This window comes from Chelonoidis abingdonii, chromosome 4 (assembly GCF_003597395.2).
Source record: "Chelonoidis abingdonii isolate Lonesome George chromosome 4, CheloAbing_2.0, whole genome shotgun sequence".
Classification (NCBI taxonomy): Eukaryota; Metazoa; Chordata; order Testudines; family Testudinidae; genus Chelonoidis; species Chelonoidis abingdonii.
Window position 1 is genome coordinate 27,675,179 of NC_133772.1, and position 18,581 is coordinate 27,693,759.

Below are 18,581 nucleotides of genomic sequence, written 5' to 3' on the forward strand. Positions count from 1 at the left end.
CCCTGTGCCAGCCTGGAGCCCCCTTCTGTACCAAACTGCCTCCCAGAGTCCACACCCTCACCCTCTCCTGCACCCCAACACTGCACCAGCCCTGAAACCCCTTCTGCGCTCTCCTGCACCCCAGCCTCCTCCTGCACCAAGCTCCCTTCCAGGAAGAAGACTGGTATACAGGCCCCACAAAATCTAATAGCCCCGAGTCCACAGGAGAGTTAATCTGGCCCTGCCGAGAGGGAATGAATATAACAGGTAATCATCAAGTGATCCAGTTCTAGCGTTTGCTGAGTAACTGAGTAATCAAGTTGCTTTCCTGAGCTATCCATCACCCTCTGTTCCTCCCTGCTGTTTTGTTATCTCTTCACTGTCTTATATTCAGTTGGATTGCAACCTCTTCAGAGCAGGGACCTGGTCTAGAATTTGTAATATGAGGTGCCTAATATGCTTGAGCACTGAATAATAGTAAGTACAAACTTCTATAGACAAAGCAGTGATGGTTCATATGGACACTAGACAATCTTATTTTGATGTTCATTCATGCCTTACTAAAGGGGTTGAATTCTGTGCCCGTTGCAGATATCGATATAAACTAGATGATCTCTATCCAATGATGAATGCACTGAAATTGCGTGCAGAATCCTACAATGAATGGGCTTCAAAAGTAAATGAAGCTTTGGAGGCAAAAATGAACCATAAAAGAAGTATGTATTTTCCTTATCTTGTATTTCCTACAGAAGCTAAAAATTGTCAATTTCTAAAATGTTTCTTGTTCTGCTGTTAACTTCTGAAACTCAACAGCTTTGTCTTTGAAGCTTATTTATATATCATATAAATAAATCTGTATATTTATATGCCTGCTAAACTCAGGGTTGTGAGTTCAATCCTTGAGGGGGCCATTTAAGGATCTGGGGCAAAAATCTGTCGGGGGATTGGCCCTGCTTTCAGCAGGGGTTGGACTAGATGACCTCCTGAGGTTCCTTCCAACCCGGATAGTCTGAGAGTCTACGACTCCATCTCACAAATAGCAGTGTGAGTCCCCCAAAGAGAAGCTTGTTGGAGGTTGGGCTGTAAGGGTTTGGCAGGTAGGGGATGTTGTATATCTGAGAGTGCAGTTTTTTGTTTTTTGTTTTTTTTAATTTCTGTACCAGCTTCAGGGTTTTTTTAATTAGACACTGTTGCGTACAATTATTGCACTGCAGTATTGTTCTCTATTACTTAAAATCAATCCTAAAAAGGGCTATTTTTAATTAAAGAAAATATTTTCTTCTAAAAGGCCTCATCAGTTTTAAGGCTTTGATAGAAGAATCAGAAATGAGAAAGTTTCCAGATAATGATCTACTGCGACACCTCCGATTAGTTACTCAAGATGCAGACAAATGTGCCTCAGTTGCACAGCAACTTCTTAATGGTAAAAGACAAACAAGGTATGTGTTGCACTTATTTCAAATTACTGGGGGGAAAATTTGGAAAAGGCACTTGTTTTATGGGTTTCCAAATTACGGCAACCCTTTTGGTCTCCTGAAAAGAGATCCTACTTTTGGGGTCTGGTTCTTCCTGACACATGATATGTCAAGTGTCCTGAACTTTGCAATTTCTAAAGGCCGCCTGTTCCAATATGAGGCAGCATTAAGTAAGTTATGTAAAATAGCACTCGCCTTTCTCTTCCTGGTGATCCATTGCACTTTAAAATGTTTTTCTTTCCTGAGAAGAAAGTTGTTTCTTCTTCAAGTAGTGTCCCGATGGATGGTCCACTGTAGGTGTGTCTGCATCCCTGTGCTGCTGATCCGAGATCTTTGGTAGCCATGTCTGCTGGGCCTGCACATGCACTCTCTCTCTCCTCATGCTGCATCTCGAGGCTAGCCATTGCATGTGGGCTATCCACCTTCCTGCCTTCTACCCCAAGTTTCACCAAGACAATAGGGAGACCATACTACACACCTTAGATGTTAGGAGAGCCTCCTTTCATTCTGTCTCGCCTTCAAGACATCCCCTAGACTAAGGGTGGCCAACCTGAGCCTGAGAAGGAGCCAGAATTTGCCAATGTACATTGCCAAAGAGCCACAGTTCCCCTCCCACCTGCCAGCAGCCCCACCAATCAGCGCCTCCCTCTCCCTCCCCCACCTCCTGATCAGCTGTTTCGTGGCATGTAGGAGGCTCTGGTGGGGGAGGAATGAGGGCATAGCAGACTTGGGAGGGGATTGGAAGGGGTGGAGTGGGGGCAGGGCCTTTTGCAGAGCCAGGGGTTGAGCAGTGAGCACCCGCTGGCACACTGGAAAGTTGGCACCTGTAGCTCCAGCCCCAGAGTCGGTGCCTATACGAGGAGCTGCATACTAACTTCTGAAGAGCCACATGTGGCTTCAGAGCCACAAGTTGGCCACCCCGACCTAGACTCTTCCTCTCTATGGCAGAAAGATCCAGGGGCTTAGTGATATCAGCCCAAAGGCTCTTTAAGCGGGTCTCGATTTTGCATCAGGCAGTGCTACCAAATTCATAACATGACTCCCCCAGACTCTATCCATACAGATTGCATGAGCTGGATCTCCTCATCTGTCGCCTTCTTTAAGGGCATCCCCATCTCAGAGATCTGCAGAGCGTCATTGTGGGCATTAGTCCACACCTTCACAGAACATTATGCAATCACCGGGGACTCTGCCTCGGATGCCGTCTTTGATTCCACAGTACTATCACCTGTGACTAACCCGACTCTGAAGTCTCAGTCCTCCAAGAGTGGTACTGGTTGGGAGTCACCTATAGTGGAGCCCCCAGAGGGACACTACTTGAAGTTACTCACCTTATTCAGTAATGATGGTTCTTTGAGCTGTGTGTCCCTATAGTAACTGTTCCACTACCTGCCCTCCTTGGAGTTCTCGCTTATGACTCTTTGGTAGAGAAGGAACTGAGGATGATTAGCCCATGTGTGCTGGCTAGCCTCGTAGTGCAACACGAGGAGAGACTGTGCATGTGCGGGCCCAATGGACACTGCTACTGATCAGCAGCGCAGAGACGGAGACACACCTACCGTGGAGCACATCTTGAAGAACTATTGTTATTGCACAAGGTGAGGAACTTCTTCAGATGTTGATGGGCAACAGTGTTAGATGTTTGGCTGTGTGCATGTTATTTCTGTGTGCTGCAGTGGCTCTGGCCACAGAGCCTGTACAGCAGGCTTCCATCGAACTGCCCAGTAAGACCACAAGACTTGGTTTAATAGTGAAGGCACCAGGTCAGTTTTATTTCCAATGAAGTACGGTGCTAATGTCCCGTTCAGTGGTTACAGGTACACTAACAAATGTATGCTTGTGACAATAGACCAGCTCAGTGAACAGCGAGACTTTCCATTCCTCCCTAGGCCAGACAGAGACACTTCCTTGGAGGCTTCATTTTATACATCAATACAAACAAATTACATATTGCCTCTCTGATGTGATTAATTACCTGCCCCCTGACGTGGGTTGTTACCACCCATTACCTTGTACATATTGATTCGATCAAAACATCTCTATCCATCACATTGTCATCCTGTCCTGTTGTTTAGAATGAGTCAGCGTGTTCCTGTTCTCTTTAGAGAATATGTTGGTATTGAGGTGTTCTGGTCCTACCCTTCTGGAATGTGTTTGCATGAGTGCTCTGTGCCTAGCACCTCTTAAGAATGTGGTGTTGTTTTTTTTGCAATATCAGCCCTGTTCTTGCCAGATTCAATTGTTCTCTACCTCTTCAGCATACAAGGGCATTTCCCTCTCCAGTTCCTTCTCAACCTCAAGCCCTTCTGTGATAAAGCCTCTGTCCCAAATCTGGACCTTAGAGTCCAAAATCTGGGGGCTTAGCATGAACTCCCCCAAGCTTTCTACCAGCTTGGATCTGATATCGCTGACAATTAGGATTATTGGCTCCTAATAGCCCGGGTTCCCAAATACTTTCCTTGGGGGACCCCCTTTCTGATCTCCCCCAACCTCCCCTGGAGAGACCCCAAGACCCAGGAGTCTGAGTCTTACCAGCAAGGGAAATACTTCCCCTTCCCTTCCCCCTCCCTCTCAGACGTTCCTCTCTGGGCAACCTGAGGGAGTTGATGTAATCTCTTTACATCACAATACAAGAAAACCTGTCTCCGTCTTCCACAAAGAGACAAACCTCAAGCACAAGGGAACAGAGCTGATTCTTTCTCTCTTTCCCCGTAGCTTTTTTTCCACCCTGGGACAATAGGAGAGGTACACACAGAGAGTAATGGCTTCCCCTCCCGCCTGCCTGTCTTGAGAGAGACAGTATGCTGGAAACAGAGAATTTCTATCCCTTGCCTAACTAGGAAAGAAAATTCACAACAAGTTTTCAAAAAAAACTTTATATAAAAAGAAAGAAATTACATAGACTATAAACTAAACACTGCATTAAGAGATCAATACAGGGATATTGCTTATAAGAAAATATGAATAAACAGTCTGATTCAAAAAATAGCCAATTTAAACCAGTCCAGCAATTACACACATGTAAATACAACTTACAATATCAACCTATTGCTTTCCTTTTGTACTCACACTTGGTAACAGAAGAGTAGAAAGAAGCTTGGAGGTAGAAAGAAAGATGTTCTCACCATAGCTGGGAGAAACAAAAGACACAGAGTCCCCAATTCCCTCCCTGACTTTTAAAAATCCAGTTTTCTGATCGGTCCTCTGGTCAGGTGTTTGGTTCCCTTTGTTCACCCTTTTCAGGTAAAAGAAACATTAACCCTTACCCATCTATTTATGACACCTTCCCAGTGGGTGAGGACACCGCTGGACCTCCCCCAGTGGTCCATCGTCGTCATCCTCTCCAGATGAGGTGGTGCGGGCCCCTCCAAAGCTAGCCCACCAGACAATTTCAGGGATCATCTGGCACTGCTCCATAGGGTGGAATCAAGGTGGAGGAGATGAAGGAGCAGATGGAGACATTGTTTAATGTGCTCTTAGAGTCCATTCCAGCCCACATCGCACGCCTGAGTGGGTCCTGAAAATTGCCAGGACCATCTGGCAAACCCCATTCTCCACGCTGCCCACCTCTGAGAGTGAGAACAAAGTACTGTGTAAGAGTTTGAGTATTTATACACCCATCTAAGATCCTTGTAAGCAGCCTATTTAGCCCCACATAGGTGCTCAGGGAACCCAGCCCGGACCTGCTGCAGCCGGGGTGCCCCTCCCCCAGCCCCAACTCAGCCCTGGACCTGCCCGGGGAGGGGAAGCCTGAACCTAGCCTCGGTCCAGGCCTGCCGAGGGGGAGTGGGGGCACCTATCCCATAGCCCCAGCCCTGGAGCTCCTGCGGCAAGGAGAGATGCCTGTCCCCCACAGCCCATGTGCTGCTGTGAAAGGAGAGAGCTGAGGGGTGTCCTGCCTCATCGCCATAGTCCTGGAGCACCCTCCTGCACCCCAAACCCCTCATACCTAGTCTGCACCCTCGGCCAGAGCCCTCACCCCCTGCACCTCAACCCTCTGTTCCAACCCTGAGCTCCTCATCCCCAGCTCGACCCTAGAGTCCGCACTGCCAGCTGGAGCCTTCACCCCGTGCACTCCAACCCTCTGCCGCAGCCCTGAGCCCCTCATCTCTGGTCCCACCCCAGAGCCTGCATCCCCAACCAGGGACCTCACACACCTGCACGCCTACCCCCTGCCTCAGCCATGAGCCCTCTCCCACACAGAACTCCTCAACCTCACCCCCACCACATGAATTTTGTTATGTGCACCAATATGAAGGTGATGCGGCCAACAAGAGGGATAAACAGGGTCCCACCAGTTCCACCCCTAAGAATAAGGAGGCCAAGAGGCTGGATTTGTTTGATTGCAAGATTTCATTCTGTGGCCAGCCTCTAGTTTCGGGTGGGGAACACCCAGGCTCTCTTGTGTCACTAGAACTTTAACTTGTCGGACTCTCTCCTCAAGTTCAAGGACTCCATGTCTCAGGAGATAGCCCAGAGTTTACAGCTCTGGTGGAGGAGGGTACTGCAGCGACTCTGTGCTCCCTCCAAATGGTCTGGGACACAGTCGATTCAGCTGCCCAGGTGGTACCCTTAGCAGTGGTTGTGTGGCACAGTTCCTGGCTTCAGACTGCCGCACTTTCCCAGGAGATGCAGGCCACTATTCAGGACCACCCGTTTCATGGTGTTGGCCTTATTTCCGACCAAACAGATGCTCAACTGCATGGCCTGAAAGACACACAGGTCACCCTCCGCTCACTGGGGATGCACACTCCTCAGGCGTCGAGACAGCCGTTCCAGTCTCCTCTGCCACCTTGACAAAGGCAACCTCGACAAGGGCCTGCAAAGAAAAGGGAAGTCGAGTTTAGCTGCTGCCGCCCTTCATCATCCCAGTCTCCTGCGCAGCCTGCCCAGGAGAAGCACCGAGGGGTCAGAAGCGCTCGTTTTCAGGGTGTACTTGGGAGGAACGCACCAGTCACCTGCCCAGATCCTTCCTGCCTTTTTCTTAACCACCTTTTACCTTACCGCTCAGCCTGGTTGCTGGTTACGTCAGACCGCTGCGTTCTGGACATAGTAGCTTGGGGCTATACCCTGAGATTTTTGGCCGTCCTTCCCTTCTTCCCCCCCGTCTCTCTTCAGGGACCCTTCTCATGAGCAACTCCTTGTTCACGAGATCGAGAAGCTCCTGGGCTTGGAAGCTGTGGAGGAGGTTCCTCGGGACATGCAAGGAAGAGGATTCTACTACCACTATTTCCTAATCCCGAAGGCCAAAGGGGGCCTCAGAACCCTTCTGGACCTGCATGGCCTCAACAAGTCTCTCAAGAAGTGGAAGTTCCGCATGGTCACCCTGGCCTCCATCATCTCTTCCTTGGATCCAGGGACCTGTACTCCACTCTCGACTTAGAGGATGCTTAATTTCATGTCTCCATATTCCCGGGACACAGACATTTCCTGCGTTTCATTGTGGCCGGCTGCCACTTCCAGTTCACAGCACTACCCTTTGGCCTGTCTTCGGCCCCCAGGGTGTTCACGAAATGCGTGGCACTGGTAGCGGCTTACCTGAGGTGTCGAGGGGTCCAAATCTTTCCGTATCTCGATGACTGGCTCATCAAGGGCAGATCTCTGGAGCAGGTGCAAAGTAGCCTCAGTCTGGTGACTTCCACTTGCAGCGACCTGGGCCTATTAACACCGAGAAGACCACGTTAACGCCAGTCCAAAGCATAGAGTTTATCGGAACGGTTTTCAATTCCATGCAAGCCAGGGCCCCTTCCTTCCAGAAGCGCGGTTTCAGCCCATGGCGGACTTGATCTCCCACATGAAGAGCAACCGGCACCATGGCCCACACGTGCCTGCAACTGATGGACCAATGGCCGTGTGCATGTATGTGGTCAGCCATGCCCAACTTCATCTGACACCTCTGCAAGCATGGCTGGCCTCAGTCTACATCCCCAGCTGGCACCTCCTGGACCAAGTGGTCACGGTGCCGAGCCACATCCTCTTGTCTCTGGGCTGGTGGCAGGATCCCAAGTCGGTGCTGCAAGGCGTTCCCTTCGTGTCCCCATCTCTGTTGCTCACCCTGGTGTCGGCCGCCTCGGATACGGGCTGGGGAGACAATCTGGACGAGCTCAACACCCAGGGCCACAGGTTACAAGCTGTCCTAACGCTTCATATTGATGTTGGGAGCTCAGAGCAGTTTGCCTGGCCTATCAGGCTTTCTTGCCCCACCTGAAGGGCAAGGCGTGGTGCAGGTCTTGATGGACAATACTGCTGCAATGCGTTGCATCAACAGACAAGCAGCACCAGGTCATTGACCCTTAGTCGGGAAGCGTTCAGCCTCTGGGACGTGTGTGCAGCACACCATTCATCTGTAACCACCCACCAGGAACATCCTGGCATATTGCCCCATCAGGACCTTCTTGTCACACCACGAATGGTTGCTCCACCTGGAGGTGGTCAGCCTAATCTTCTGCATGTGGGGGTCTCCCCATGTGGAGCTGTTCGCATCCTGGCAGAACAGGAAGTGCCACATGTTCTGTTCTCTGCAGGGCAGAGACAAGGGCTCCCTGTCAGATGCCTGCCCGACTCCATCATCGGGAGCGCTGATGTGGATTAACGGCCGTTAACCCACATTAACCTTCCCGTAGGTGCCGTTAATCCAGAAGGTCCTGCTAAAGGTGAAGCAAGACAAAGCAACAGTCATCCTCATAGCCCTAGTGTGGCTTCATCAGCACTGATTCAGCATGCTGCTGAGTCTTTCAGAAGCTGCCTCTTCGGCAGAACCATGGCAATCTGCTGTGTTCATACCTGCCGGTGCTCCACTTGACAGCCTGGTTACTGCGTGGTTAAGTGGGGATGAGTGGCGTTTTTCCATTGGTGTCCAACAGGTCCTGCTGGGCAGCATGAAACCCTCCACTAGGGCTCCCTACGTGGCAAAGTGGAAGTGGTTCTCATATTGGGCCTCAGATTGTGACATTTGTGTGGAAGAGGCCCCGCTGCAAGACATCCTGGGCTATTTGCTGCACCATAAGTTCCAGGGCCTGTTGCTATCTTTGGTCAGGGTACACCTGGTATCCATTTCAGCATTCAGCCCTCTGCTTCAAGCCTGGTCAGTCTTCGCCCATCCCATGATGGTGTGGTTCCTGAAAGGTCTGGAGTGCCTTTACCCACATATCATAGAATATCAGGGTTGAGAGGGACCTCAGGAAGTCATACAGTCCAACCCCCTGCTCAAAGCAGGACCAATACGCAGACAGATTTTTACCCCAGTTCCCTAAATGGCCTCCTCGAGGACTGAAGTCACAACCCTGGGTTTCTCCCATGACCTTATCGTTTTGGGGGTATTCTGACTTAGAGGCGTTCAGTCATAATCCCTCAGATGGTAGCTTTACCCCATTGGGTCCTCAGCCAAGCACATACACCAAATGTCTGAATCTGCAGTTCCTCTCGTACTGAGCAGGATTACTGCTGCAACAACACATCATCAGTAGGGTAAAACTAACCTGTCCCACTCGTTGCTATGAATGCTTGGCTGCCACAAGCCAGTTATCCCTGTGGTAACTTTCTGACACCTCCTGCTTTAATACTCAAAAAGTCAGAAGGATCATGAGGCCTCGCTTTCACGGTCTGTATTCATACTGAAAATCAAGATCAAGCAAGCTTTTGCCCTTCTCCACAGGAGGTTTCTGTCCTCCCTGAGCTCCCCTTAGGACACCTGCATTACACCTGCGTTACAGTTTGACAGGTGTACCGCCCCAGTCAAACTCCCCACCTGACACTGTCCCTGGAGTGGGTCACACCTGGGAAGTGCCGGGGACTTGGAGCCAGAAGCGAGAGCCCCTCAGGCCTCACCCCTGCATCTCACAGGGTAAGTGAAAAAATTGTTCACACTTGGGACCTGAGTCTTGTGCTGTCAAGGCTCATGGGGGACCCCTGTTTGAGCCATTGGCTTCCTGCTCCCTCCCACTTCTCTCATGGAAGGTCTCCTTCTTAGTCACTATAACTTCGGCCTGTAAGGTATCTGATATCAGGACACTCATGTCGGAACCGCCTTATACGATCTTCTATAAGGACATTGTCCAGCTGTGTCCACATCTAGTCTTTCTGCCCAAGGTCATAATGGTCAAGATATATCCTTTTGTCCAGAGCCTCATCCTACGGATGAGGAATGCAGGCTGCATACCCTGGACATCAGAAGGGCTTTGGCCTTCTATAGATAGAACAAAGCCATTCCATAAGTCTACACGATTATTTGTTGCTGTCACAGACACGATGTAGGGTTGCCTAGTGTCTACCCAGAGAATCTCGTCCTGGACCACGGCCTCCATCCGCTACTGTTATGAGCTGGCAAAGGTGCACGTGCTGGCGATCATGACAGCTCCCTCGACTAGGGTGCAGGTGTCCTCGGAAGCCTTCTTCACTCTAGTGCCGATCCAAGAAATTTATTGCACTGACCCAGAAAGCTCAAGATAATGCTGGTTTTGGCAGAGCTGTGCTCCAATATGCAAGACTGAACTCTATTTTAAAGAAGCCTTATTGAGAGCGCAGGAACAAACAGAGCTGGCTGTATTTTAAAGAAGCCTTATTGGGGGCACAGGAACAAACCATCCCGAAGTGCAGAAAGAATAGCCAATATGGCAGGCAACCAGCTTGGCTTAACAGTAAAATCTTCGGTGAGATTAAACTCGAAAAGGAAGCTTACAAGAACTGGAAATTTGGACAGACGACTAGGAAGGTGTATAAAGATATTGCTAGAGCATGCAGGGGTGTAATCAAGAAGGCCAAGGCACAATTGGAATTGCAGCTAGCAAGGGATGTGAAGAGTAACAAGAAAGGTTTCTAAAGGTATGTTAGCAACAAGAAGGTGATCGGGGAAAGTGTGGGACCCTTACTGAATGGGGGAGGCAACATAGTGACATGATGTGGAAAAAGCTGAAGTAGTCAATGCTTTTTTTGCCTCGGACTTCACAGACAAGGTCAGCTCCCAGACTGCTGCACTGGGCAACACAGTATGGGGAGGAGGTGAGTAGCCCTCAGTAGTGAAAGAACTGGTTAAGGACTATTTAGAAAAACTGGACATGCACAAGTCCATGGGTCCAGATCTAATGCATCCAAGAATGCTGAGGGAGTTCGCTGATGTGATTTGCAGAGCCATTGGCCATTATCTTTGAAAATTCATAGCGATCAGGGGAGGTCCTGGACGATTGGAAAAAGGCAGATATAGTGCCCACATTTTAAAAAAGGGAAGAAAGAGAACCCAGACTACAGACGCGTCAGCCTCACTTCAGTCCCCGGCAAAATCATGGAGCAGGTCCTCAAGGAATCCATTTTGAAGCACTTGGAGGAGAGGAAGATGATCAGGAACAGTCAACATGGATTCACCAAGGGCAAGTCATGCCTGACCAACCTGATTGCCTTCTATGATGAGATAACTGGCTCTGTGGATATGGGGAAAGTGGTAGATGTGATATATCTTGACTTTAGCAAAGCCCTTGTTACGGTCTCCCACAGTATTCTTGCTAGCAGGTTAGAAAAGTATGGATTGGATGAATGGACTATAAAGTGGATAGAAACTTGGGCTCAACTTGTAATGTAGAAACTTGTTGGGCTCAACAAGTAATGATCAATGGCTCAATGTCTATTTGGCAGCCGATATCAAGCAGAGTGCCCCAGGGGTCAGTCTTGGGACCGGTTTTGTTCAACATCTTTATTAATGATCTGGATGATGCGATAAATTTTTGCAGATGACACTAAACTGGGAGGAGAGGTAGATAAGTTGGAGGGTAGGAATAGGGTTCAGAGTGACCTAGACAAATTGGAGGATTGAGCCAAAAGAAATCTGAGGTTAAATAAGGAAAGTGCAGAGTTCTGCACTTAGGAAGGAAGAATCCCATGCATCACTACAGGCTGGGGACCGACTGGCTAAGCAGCAATTCTGCAGGAAAGGACCTGGGGATTACAGTGGATGAGAGAGTGGATATGAGTCAGTAGTGTGCCCTTGTTGGCAAGAAGGCCAACGGCATATTGGGCTGTATTAATAGGAGAATTGTCAGCAGACTGAGGGAAATGATTATTCCCTCACAACAGAAGGGATGTGGACAAATTGGGGAGAGTCCAGCGGAGGGCAATGAAAATGATTAGGGGGGCTGGGGCACATGACTTGTGAGGAGAGGCTGAGGGAACTGGGGTGAGGAGGGATTTGATAGTAGCCTTCAATTACCTGAAGTGGGGTTCCAAAGAGGATGGCGCTAGGCTTTTCTCAGTGATGGCAGATGATAGAACAAGAAGCAATGGTCTCAAGTTGCAGTGGGGAAGGTCTAGAATGTATATTAGGAAACACAATTTGACTAGGAGGGTGGCGAAGGATCGTTACCTAGGAAGGCGGTGGAATCTCCCTCCTTAGAGGTTTTTAAGGCCTGGCTTGACACAGCGTTGGCTAGGATGATTTAGTTGGTGTTGGTCCTGCTTTGGGCGGGGGAGCGGACTAGATGACCTCTTGAGGTCTCTTCCAACCCTAATATTCTATGATTCTAACTCCAAGCCCACATCTGAGGATTCTGCTTATAAGTCACCTACAGTGGAATCGATGTGAACAAGCACTTGAAGAAGAAAAAACTGTTCTTCAAGATGTGTTGCTCATGTCCATTCCATTACTCGCCCTCCTGCCCTTCTGTTGGAGTTATCAAGAAGAAGAAACTGAGGGGGCGGAGGGCTGGCGGTGCCTGATAAACCATGGAATGAGCGTGGCACTCCAGAGGGCGCCACAGCCAGCCTTATGGATGCTGCTAATGTAAATGTCTCCGACCACACATGTGGGTGCATGCACACCTACAATGGAATGGACATGAGTAATACATCTCGAAGAACAATGTTTAAGAAAAGGTGGGTAACCATTTTTTCCAGTCAGTTTTGCGTATAGACAAGTCCTAAGTCACTTAGATGCTTTTGAAGATTGTGATTTTCATGTATAATCTCTGAGATAAAGTTTCTGAAAATTCATGAGTGGACTTAAAACTTTAAATGTTGGAGTATGTTTTAGTGACATCTGACAATCTGGAAATGCCTATATGTAATTGCAGATATCGTTCTGGTGGAGGAAAATCCCCAAATCAGCTGACTGTGAATGAGCTTCGGTTGTTTGTAAGACAGCTATATGCTCTACCCTGTGTCCTCAGTCAGACTCCATTACTGAAGGTAACTTTGAGAGCTCTAAAGAGAACAGGGAGGAACTAAAACACTTAAAATAATAAAGATAGCAATAAAATGTTCTTAAGACTACATACAGTTGAACAGCTAGTCTAGAACAGGAATTCACAAATGGAAGGACTCATTCTGTTTAATGTTGCTAATACACTATTTATGAAAATATTCTAAATCTCAAGGTATTAAGAGAATGAGCATTTCAAGGTAAATTTTCCTTGTGCATTCCTTGCATCATACACTATGCCTACACTATAGTTTGTTATAACTTATGTAACCTAGGGGTGTGACTATACCACCCCTCAACTGACATAAGTTACACCAGCATACGCACTTGTGTGAACAAGCTATGTTGCCAGTATAGCTCCTGCTGCTCGCAGGGGTGGTTTTTTTATACTGATGGGAGAGCGCCTGACGGCATAGAGCGTCTTCACCATACATGCTGCAGTGGTGCTGCTGTTTAGTAAACCTGTGCCACTGCAACACTGTATGTATAGACATGGCCTTAGTGAGGTGTTTGCCAGTAAATTCTACTAGCAGTGCTTTAACTAACAGAACAGCTAAGACTGCAGTGCTGTTGGGTATATGAGCTTTAAGCTTTGACAATGGTTTTCTCCTTTTGTTTTAATAGTTACTGTTGTGTGTTTCAGGATCTTCTTAATCGTGTGGAAGCTTTCCAACAGCATAGCCAAAAACTTCTCTCTGAAGAAATGCCCAGTGCTGCAGAACTGCAGGAGCTGTTGAATGTCAGCTTTGAGTTTGATGTTGATCTTCCACAGCTAGCAGAACTGCGGATCCGTCTGGAGCAGGCACGCTGGCTGGAAGATGTACAGCAAGCTTGCTTGGATCAAAGCTCCCTTACTCTGGATGATATGAGACGACTCATAGACTCAGGCGTTGGACTGACTCCTCATTCAGCAGTTGAGAAAGCAATGGCTAAACTGCAAGAACTTCTTACTGTGTCTGAACACTGGGATGACAAGGCCAGAAATCTGATAAAGGCCAGGTAGATGCTGAATCTTAGAGTTTGGGAATAGGTGCAATTAGTGTTGCATCTTTCACTTGGTAACCTAAAAAGCAGGCAGTTCACATGTGGTCCTGACCTTCTTGCCTTTGTTTTTCTCTTCATTTTTATGAGTGCATGAATATACTAGTGTATCATTCCTTAGTTTTTATCTGGTATTGCATGGAACTTTGTAATATTGGATGATGTGTAGACAAACAATTCCATGCTGCTTATATATATATCTATATATCTATATATAGATATAGATAGATATAGATATATATATAGATATATTTATCTATCTTACATGGACAAATGAAGGGAGGGGAAGATGGAAAGGACCTGTAAAAACAGTTGAAGGTTCAGATCAATTCAATTGTTTACTCCTCCGTCAGTGTTTCAAATCTTAGTGCTTTTCTACACAATAAAGCTAAGATGTGACTTATAAGCTAACATGTAAATTTAAACCAGTGTGGTTCTACCAGTGTGGTATCAGTCCCTCATGTAGACATTCTTATGCCGGAATAATAGGGGCTTTTTAGATTTAGCTTACGTTACTTAAGACAGGATGTAAGCTAAACCAAAAAACCCCACTATTATACTGGAATAAGAGTATCCAAGTTGGGTGGTTTATACTTCTATAGTTGTAATTATATAAGTATAAATGGTAAAACTCTCCAATGTAGACAAGGCCTAAGGATGGAGAGAGCAGGAACTGAGATGGAATACTTCCTCACTGTGACAAAAGGATGCTGCTGGGCATTTCACCCTCAATATAGCATAATGAATATAAAGGAAGAAATAACATTTGTTAAGTTCATTAAGATGTAATTAAAAGCTGTATGCTAAGTGCAGATTCTATGAGACCAGAATTTGGCTCCCAGATCCTTGGCTTCATATTTATTTAAACACTAGAGCATTCCTTACTACTCTTGTACTGGACACATTGTTTATTATTTAAGACAAATGTGATGATAAAGCACAAACTACAGAATAAGTGTGGCTTGATCCCACAAAAAATCAGAGCTATAGGTGAAATTGTGCCTGTAAACAACAAAACTAAGTTATGAATTGCAGTGTGTAATAGCATCATGACAAATAAATATTTTTTTCCTGAAGCCCCTACTATTAGTTGACAGGCTTGAGTTAAGGGTGAATCTGCTGTATCTCTAAAAATTTCCTGCCTTTGGAACTTTCTGAGAGATGCTCAGGCTCTCATTCAAAGGTTTATGAAATTTTAAATTTTATGTTAAATCTCCCTTATGGAAATGTATAAACACTATAAAATAAAGACCAATCAGGAAAATTTGGGTTACCGCAACTCTGACGAGAAGAAAAAGGATGCATGTAGTACACTGCTTTTTCTTTTAAACCACTTTGGATACCTCTTTTCAAAATACATAGGGCACGCCAGAATCAAACAGCAGCTTTTTGAGTAAACAAGGTTCTAACACCTTCCTTTGCTACAGTAACTTTACTCTCTTCATTCTTTTTAGCTGAAGGTGAACAACTAATTAAAAACCAATAGAGTTAAATATAAATTTTTGCCAGATGGCCCCACTAACCACACTGAGTGTGCAAGGCAGCAATCAGCCCAAGATACGTTATAAGTAGTCTTAACCAACCAACCATTTTTTTCTCTCTCTCTGAAATCCTCATGGTACATACTCAATAATTCAGTACCAGGAAATGTACCAAAATGATTTCACAGGCACTGAAGGACACACATTTGAAATGTTTACATTTTATACCGTTAAAAAAAATACTGTGGTGAACAAGCTCTCCTTAGGTTTCTTTTCAAGTTCTTCAGTATACCTAGCAAAAATCTTTTAGATGCGGGGGAAAAAAACACTTTTAAAATGTCTCTCTCAAGTTTAGTGGGTATGGTGAACCAAAATCTCTGCTCAGTCCCTTTTTTTTAAAAAAAAAAAAAAAAAAAAAAGTCAGCTCTGGGACAGGAACTCATTTACAGTACTCTGGGTAACTTTCGAGTCTTACACCTCTACATTCCTAGCTACAATGATCCAAACTGGCATTTAAGTCACTGGCTAGTGGTCTCTTATCTACTTTTCCCTAGTCTGAGATCCATATTGCTCACCTTTTTCAGGCATAAAATTTTTCTTTAATTTTTTTTTTAAAGTGGAGGAATAAGTCCAACAGCCCTTTCTCGCTTGTGTAATGAATGATATTTGTGGAGGGGCATGGATGTGGGGTCCTTTTTCCTAAATTGTGCCTAGTTTTAGCTTGAATTTAACTATTACAAAAATACCAGTTTTTTAAATAAATTATTTATAAATCAAAATGTTAGCACTCCCAAATGTCACTGCAGTAATGACTTATTTGATAGCCAATAATTAGGTATTGTGCCATAAATTATTGTTGTTAAAACTCTAGTCACATTACCAAGACCTAAATTCACCAGTAGTTTTGGGCATACCTTCCTCCTTTTGAAACAGCTCCTTGAACAGCATAGTTTTTCAGTGGTAAGAATGTAGTCTCATTCTTAGAATTGTGGGGGGGGGGTTCATCTCTCATGCAGTTCAATTTGTTTTGTAGTTTGAGATTTCTCCCCAGCAGCTTTGAATAACAAAGCTAAAATGAACTACTTTGTATCACATTTTGAGTAGGCTGTGTGTATCGTTTACATAGACCACGACAGTCAGTAAGCAGTCTTGCGGCAGCAGTCAAGGAGATAGCGGAGATTCCTGCCTATCTCCCAAATGGTATTGCTCTGAAAGATGCTGTACAGAAGGCCAAAGATTGGCTACAGGAAGTGGAGGCCCTGAAGGTAGGTAAATTGTTCCTGTTTGTTGTTCATTTGGGAATATTCATAGGCTGATGTCAGTGTGTCACTTCACTGACTTTTGCATATGCTAAAAGTATGTGCTTCAATCTTCTTTGAAATTAAGCATGCTGGTTTTGTAACAGTTACTGCCTTGAAACAACTAGTTAAAATATGGACTGATGAATGCTTTAATTTTGACTTGTGTCTCAGGTAGCAGTGGACCTTATGTGTATTACTTGAATCTGGAATTAATTTACTGCAATGAATATAAAATGAGCTGTTGGTAGATAAATAGTGCAAAACATTCCCTAATATATGTCTCTCTCAGCCACCAATTAACAATTATGACACTATATTTTAACACTGCTATAGTTTTTGTACCATTACCTAGCCACAAAAAAGCCTTGCTGGTAAAAGCCATGTTGCTAAGACTATTTTATTTCTAGCTGACTCCGGTCATTATTTTAATGTTAGGGATTGCCTGTTATTTTCAGAGATTGTCTGATGACTATTTAAAACAGCATAGTTATACTGTATCTGTGTAGGTTTTTGCTTATGGCCCAATTATTATTAAGATAACATCCTAGTTGTAAATATATAATATGCATTATATGCCCAGTGACATCAGAATTCTCACGTGAACTAATTCTGAAACTACTGTGTTGATGATAGATAACATGAGCAGCTGTTCATGTCAGATAAAAAGTGAGTGTAAAAAACCCCCACCATTTTACTGTCCTTTACTCATTTCTAACACTCTTAATATTCCCAGTTGTATAGAGAAGGCTTCTCTGTCTGGACCCATTTATACATGTATCAGTTAAACATTCTGAAAACAAGTCTGATGGACTCTGTGATAGGAATGAGTCTGGCCCTCGAGAACCTTGTCTGCACTGGAGCTCCAAGAAGTGCTACTAGTGGGCATTTTTGGTAAATGTCCATAGTGTAGAAATGATATATGTCTTTCCTCTTACGTATTTTATTTTGCATTCACTGTTGAAGTTATGATAGGAATTGGCTGAAACTTCTGTCCTATGAGAAGTAATGTTTTACTTTGGTGATTTTTTTTGTCCATACTCGATAGCTGTCATTTCTTTATACTCTGTGTTTAAAGGATTTGATTGATTTGTGAGTACACTGATAATGAGCTTCCCAAGCAAGCTAAAATTATGCAATGTGCTGACAGACCAGGATTTCGGGCTTTCCACCTTAGAAGAGAAGCATGGCTGTTGGAACTACATTCTGTCTTGTTTGGCTCAAATGGTGTGGCTGAACAACTTGCGCAGTGGTTAACAGATTAATATCATGTGATCTGTTTGTTTATTTCTTAAGACTATTCAGAAATTGCAGCTAGTGCGAAATGTAGTAGTTGTCTATTGTAGATTCATAGATTTTTAAGGCCAGAAGAGACTACGGTGATCATCTAGTCTCATCTTCAGTAAAACAAAGACAATAGAATTTCAGCCATTTAACTCCTGTGGTAGAGGGAATTATTTTTCCCTACTGTACTTATTTATATACTGTGGTTAAACTAAAACATATCATTTAGACAACCAGTCTCAGTTTAAAGACCTAAAGCAACAGTGAATTAACCACTTCACGTGGGAAACTTTTTATTATTTTCAGTGTTAATGTGTATCTTGTTTCCATATTGAATTTTTCTGACTTTGAATTTCAAGTGTTGGATCTTGCTATGCTGTCATCTTATAAACTTAAAGGGCCTCCTAATATCAGAAACCTTCTTCCATGTGTATATACTCAAACTCTCTTCAGTTTTTCAACATGCTTTTTAAAGTGTATACAATGGATATGTTTCCTTTAAGAGAAAGGATGGTTCGGGGGTTAAGGCAGTAGTCTGGCTCTTAAACCAGGGTTCAGTTCCGTACTCTGCCACAGACCTTCCTATGTCACTGGGCAAGTCGTGATTTTTTTTTTTTTTTTTAAAGGTGCAAAAGATCTAGATGCCCAATTCGTTGACTTCCCCTGGATAGTGAACACCTAACTTTTCTTAGGTCCTTTTGAAAATTTTGCCTAATTTCTTGTGGGCCTTTTTCTCTTCTTGTAATACAGGAACACCAACACTTCACCAACCTCAAAGGTGTTGTTGGGATAACGACATCAAAGATTCTGAGACAGTCGGCTTCTCATAATGGGTTGATTA

General features: G+C 45.2%; 1 protein-coding gene across 3 annotated transcripts in view; it reads left to right on the forward strand.

The window, feature by feature from the left end:
- The window catches only part of KDM5B (lysine demethylase 5B), a 154,749-nt gene that overhangs the window by 75,716 nt on the left and 60,452 nt on the right, over nt 1-18,581 (forward strand). For all 3 annotated transcript variants that reach the window (XM_032795077.2, XM_075064980.1, XM_075064981.1), the window contains 5 exons: nt 571-695; nt 1,268-1,418; nt 12,509-12,623; nt 13,280-13,635; nt 16,285-16,423. In XM_032795077.2, the coding sequence (XP_032650968.1) occupies nt 571-695; nt 1,268-1,418; nt 12,509-12,623; nt 13,280-13,635; nt 16,285-16,423 (886 nt within the window). The remainder of the gene's footprint in view (nt 1-570; nt 696-1,267; nt 1,419-12,508; nt 12,624-13,279; nt 13,636-16,284; nt 16,424-18,581) is intronic.